We start from the raw sequence: 6,136 nt of genomic DNA on the forward strand, positions 1-6,136 counted from the left end.
TAATATTTTATTCCATTCTAGGAATGTAAGCGTCTGAGCGTGCTATATAACTTAATTCATATGAATATTTTTTGTACAGAAACGACAAAATGAAAAGTTTGGCAATTGATTACAAGTGGAACAAAATGTATGTTAATGATTTAAAATAATTATAAGAAAGTATACAGTGTTAGTTTTGATATTGGTAGTGTGAATTTACTTCACATCAATAAAATCATATACACCTTAATTTACTTTGCATGTCTAAGTTATAAATTGACTTGAATTCAAGTCTTTTCAGATGAAATAAAAAGAATTAAAAGAAGAGACTTCCTTAAAAACAATTTATCAGTTTCTCTGCAAACATCTGACAAGACAGTGACCGAGATTATTTTACTTTTACTGAGAAAACTCTTTTGTCGAACCATTAAATTAAGCAAGTAGTACTGAAGCATGTGCTTTTTCTTTAATTTTTTTTGAAGGATGAATGTAACCCATTTTGCAAGAAATGGTAGATATGCTTTATGTGTGCGTTATCACAGTGGTAGCAACTTGACCTGTGTCATAGGTATCTTTATTCTGGTTGAAAGAAAAAGTTATATATTCTGCATGCCAAACCATGCTTCTTCGTGAGCAACATTAACTTGGGTCAATACAAGTATGTGTAACAAAGGAAAAGGAAAAGTAAAAGGTTAAATTTTAAGAAGCAAGTTGGCATAATATTATATCATCGTCTCATGATGTGCCTCTTCTGCCACTCCCAGTTCTATAAAGCAGGTGAACTGAATTGCAAATAAATAAACATTAAATCTAGAAAGGGTGCCACAAAATTAGGACATAGAGACAAAAAGGGTAGTCATAAAAAACCATAAAATATACATAAAAAAAAAATAATACCCAGCTGAACTTTATTCCACATTCACCCATACATGATTGAACTAAAATTAGACAAACAGGAGAAAAAGATATACAGATGACAGGTGAAGGAAATTTACGACAAATTGAGGAATATGAACGTAGCTTAGCTACCTCCTCTGAAAATGAAAGATGGGTTTTTAAGTATTTACAGAAATTCTTGCATAAAAACCTTTGGAGTGGGTTTATTGAAACTTGATTATTTACTGAAGTTTGACACCCCCACGTCATGCTGCCATATTCGACGGATACTTCAATCCATTCTTTCAAGGATGTAGTAGCAAGTAGCCCAAAAGCGAAAGGAACAAAGGAAAAAAGAGAAAGAAACATCAAAAGAAAGAAAATTGGCCTACTTGTCTTCTGTAACGTAACTTAATATGATTCCCAAAGAAAAGGCTCTTCAAGCCGAAACCCCAGTTCGCTTCCGGCTACGAGCCAAGCCGAGGAATAATGAAACTTATCAACTCCATGGCTCAAGTCCAGAGAGAGATCGGGGAGGTCCATGAATGTGTCATCCTCACTCTTCAACGAAGAATTCGACGAAGAATTGGAAATGGAGCCGCCTCGGCTCAGCTCGGATTCCGCTTCATGGCTTCGAGGGCGGAAATCCAAGGCGGCGGCTTTGGCGGCGGCCACTTGGATATCCTTGGGGGAGTTCGTGGTCGGGCGGGGCAGCTCGGCGGCTAATTCGGGGAAATTGAGGAAGGCGGAGCTGCCTTTGATGGTGAGAGCCGCCACGTCGTGGGCTCGCGCCGCCATGTCCGGCGTGGGAAAAGTTCCGAGCCAAATTCTTGACTTCTTCCTGGGCTCTCTGATTTCGGAGACCCATTTGCCCCATTGGCGCATGCGCACTCCTCTGTACGTGGGGTGGTTGCCATGATTGGTGTTAACGTTGGTTTTCTTGGTTTTTTTGTCCTTGGTGTTTGAGGGTTGTTGGTCTACGGAGGAAGAGGAGGAGGAGGTGGAGGTGGAGGCAGTAATGGAGAAAGAGGATGATGAAGAGGTTGGTTGAAGTTGTGTTTCCATAGGGTTTGATTCTTCCATGTCCATTGGGGAAGAGAAATTATTGTTGATGGAGTGTTTGAAGAAAAAATGTGATGAATTGAGAGGTTTGAAATAGAGGTGGGTTGAGCTGTGAACTACTAAGTACTTATAATTCTTTCCCATATTAAAGAAATGGGTCCAAGTGAAAAAGATAAACAGTTGCATTGCATATTGTTTGCACTTTTCATTATCTTCTTCTACCTCTCTCTCTCTCTCTTTCTTTCTTTCTCGCATTTTCGCGCATTACAGGCAGTAGAATTATACATGGTTAAGTCCAATCATAGTCTTTTGCGCCACTCTCGTAACCCTAAGTATCGTTCTATTAATTATTATTTGGTTTTTTTTAACCCTGTTTTATCTGATGCTAATTATTAAAGCTACTTTTTGTGGAATGATTTAATTTTAATTAATTTGCTGGCGGAATGTCATTTCACGGTAATCGAACGGCTGGATTGATGAGGGGGCAATTTTAATCCCCGAATGGTGGGCTCTTGGATCATAAGTGGCATGTTTATGCATCATCATCATCATAACATAACTGATCATTATGTGGAGATTAGGTGTCACTCTGTCCGCATCTGTGTAGTTATCCTTAATCCAAAATCAAAAAGTGGAGAAAAATATATAATAAAAAATGGACCGCAATGGTCCTAATATATTCAATTCAATTTAACCACATTTTGTTTTCACTCACAATAGACGATATTTTTGGTACGTACCAAAGTTGGTGGACCCATCTAATTTTGTTCTTCGCAAAAACAGACCATGTCCTCAAGCTTATAATGTCCTTTATACGAGCCAAACCCTTTTCAAATCAACCCAGAAGAAAAACAAAGAATTCAACCAGGTCTCATTTTTATTTCAACGGGAACTTTTTAATTCATTATAGATCATTAACCAGATTATAATATTTTTTATAAACTAATAATCGAAAAAGTTAATAAGAAGAAAAAACACTGAATTATATATGTTTTAGTTGCCTTCGTTACTTCGTTTTTCACATTCCTCCTGTAATGGTGAAGCAGGTGGACGTGTGTGTCAGTGGTGACTGCAAATGACGACATCATTGAATTTCATATTCTTCCACGATGTCTCTGCTTGTAGAACATTCTCTTGCTTTTTTGTTGCTTTTTCATTTTTAATCTTTATGGGCATTTTATTATTTTTAATCTGGTGGTGGTGTGTTAAATAAGCGTAGCAGGCAAGTATGCAGTCCAAATTGTTTTTTAATCATTTTCATAGTTAAAATTGTACTTAAATAAATTAATAGCTAGGTTAAAATCTAAATGATATTAAGGATGTGCTTAAATATGTCTTTCACGTATCTCTATTTGAATCTAAAATGACCCTACATCATTTAATCTTATAGATTATGTGGCACTTACATGACAACACTTCCAAATTTATTGTCTAAAATAGGAATCCATTATATTTTTTTATTGTTGTATGTATACTGAATTTATTTATCTTGTATAATAAAAATGTTAGCTATTTATTTTAAACAATGTATTCAAAAATGTATATAGTTATAGGTAATTGTTATTAAAATATGGATAATTTATATTACATTTTAAAAATTATTGGTAATTTAAGAAATATATTTAAAAGTATGGATAATTTAGATCATACATTAAAAATTGTTGATCATTTAACTTTAAATATTTTGGATTACCATCACGTGATCCAATAATAATTAAAATTTTACATAATGCCTCAATTATTTCATGACAAAAGTTATATGAATCAAGTCATAATTAATTCATGATATTTGACTAACTAAAAAAGTTACACTCTAAATATCAATTATAACTTTTGGTCTGACAATAAACAATCAATTCCATAATTAGTACCAAAACCATGGTTATAAATTTGATTTTAAATAGAACAAATATTCAGGAAAAGATTATTATGGGTTGTATAATTATTCCGACAATCTAAAATTCTGTAATGTGAGTTCAATATTTTCCTTATTATATTGTTTTGTTTGAAAAAATATTTCACATTTTTCAGTTAAATCTCGTTATTTAAAAGTAACCTTTTGGTCCATTTGAGTTATGGCATTTGTTAAATATGTATTATTCTTGCAACTTTGTCGTCTGATAAATTTGGTTAAACATGCGGTATTAATTTAATATATTCATTATATGATAACTGATTAATCCACCATTAAATAAATAGCACATGGTGATATTTTTCCCGATTATATAATGTTTATGTTTTCCTCTATTAATTAAAGTCTAATGTATATGTTTTGAAAGACTTTGGATGAATTGGAGGAGCGTATTGCTTTATCTTATAAATATATTGTTGGCGCATATATATCACAGCATGATGTAATGAAATCACTCAACGTATACATAATAAATCGTTAAATATAATAGCTTATAAATCCAATTTACAATTCCAATAACTTAAACAGCACCTAATTCCTACGTCAATTTACTTGGTTAAAATGAATTATTAATGGCCATTAAAAAAATAATTTTTCAATTCAAAAGATATTTTTATTAGAAAACTAATCATATCCATTTAAGCTTCATTTAAGTCATATCTTTCACTGACTCGAGATCCCAAAATTTTGTATTTAATTTTATGTGTGAACACAACACAATGTATTTAGGTTTGTTTTAATTAAATTAGTTCATTAACTATTTAATTGAATATTTTTTAATTTAAAAAATAACATTTATCTTATATCTATTTGATACTAATATTTAATCTATACAAGAAATTATATTTATCTCGTATTAATATTTATATATATCATATTATTATCATTTTGATATCTCTTTTTGTAAGTGAACTTTTATTTAATGTCCAAATATAACACCTACTATAACTCATTAAAAAAATTCGTTACTTTTAAAGAATGTTTTACTCTTTTTAATAATGTATTAGAAAATGTTTTATATTTTATCAAGAATATTTGACGTGCACAATGAATTATATAATATTTTTTAAACCACGTGAATTAGGAGTCCACGCTCTAAAATCCATCTTATAATGAATCTTTTATATAGTTCTCTCTTCTCAACCAATATATTTTTTTTCTAGTTCATGTCTATATGCATAAAGTATTTCACATTCTACATAAAAACAACGTCATGATGCCAAATGAATTTTGATTCATGATTTTCAAGAAAAATATTAAAAATAATTGTTGGTTATAAAAGTTCGAGTTATCTAATGGCTGCTTAAATCAATATATATATATGATACAAGATAAAATGTCACACTCACCACCAATTATTAAATTTGTTTACGTATATTCGATTTAAATTTATAATTATAAACTTAACATTTGAAGAAAATTGAATTATATATTCTCTAGTTTTAGTGACTATCGTGTGATCCAATTTTAATTATGCCGATGATATAAGGGCCACTCCACAATAATACATTCTCTTTGAGACAGTTTTAAAATATTCTTATTATTAAATAAATAATCTTCACGACTGTACTTGATTGTCATTCGTCAATTTCCTGCAATGATTAGGTGAATTGCATCAGTCATTCTTCTATTTTATCTTTATTGATGCTTTGGTTTATAAATGAATATTCTATTCATAAGAAAATTAATTAATTTTTTAATTTATATTTCATTCTCTTATGCTAATAAATTAAAAGAGGTAGAGATATAATATACTTCCTTTATCTCTTTCTGGATGTCACCTTGTGTGAAAAACGTATGTGGTTTTAATAAACAATATCTAAAATTGGTCAACATTAGAACATCACTTGTATGGTCGGAAACCTAACACAACTTTTGTGACATTGGTTCTAAGCATTTGGAATTCACCATTCAATAAGACAATGGAAAATGGTCAATCTTTAATAAAAAAGGTAAAAAAATAATTGTTAATTTAACTATGAAAATTCTATGTCCTCACATCATACTCTTAATAATTCTAATATAATACTTTCTGTTTAAGATTTCTTTTTTTCTTATCACTAACAATGTAAAGATACTATCTAATTATACATTTGTTAATCTGTGAATCTTCGTAAAAAAAGGTTTATAAAAGCAATATGAACAAAATTTACTAGACATAGTTTAGGTAAAGTTTAAAATGATGCATATTGCTTTGATATAAAAGAAGGAGCATTAATTTCAAGTGACTTTGTTTGCTTTTGAAAAAACAAAATATGCTTAGCCTATAAAGTGTTCCTTTGTATAAAGATATTCCTGATGAAGGCC

General features: G+C 30.7%; 1 protein-coding gene across 1 annotated transcript; it reads right to left on the reverse strand.

Moving 5' to 3' along the window:
• Positions 1–855: 855 nt before the first annotated feature.
• LOC108339065 (ethylene-responsive transcription factor ERF038) lies at positions 856–2,118 on the reverse strand. Its single transcript, XM_017576218.2, has one exon. It carries the CDS (start codon positions 2,101–2,103, stop codon positions 1,267–1,269), a length of 837 nt encoding a protein of 278 aa, XP_017431707.2. The 5' UTR covers positions 2,104–2,118; the 3' UTR covers positions 856–1,266.
• Between the last annotated feature and the right edge of the window lie 4,018 nt (positions 2,119–6,136).

The sequence above is a fragment of the Vigna angularis genome, chromosome 1, assembly GCF_016808095.1.
Source record: "Vigna angularis cultivar LongXiaoDou No.4 chromosome 1, ASM1680809v1, whole genome shotgun sequence".
NCBI lineage: Eukaryota > Viridiplantae > Streptophyta > Magnoliopsida > Fabales > Fabaceae > Vigna > Vigna angularis.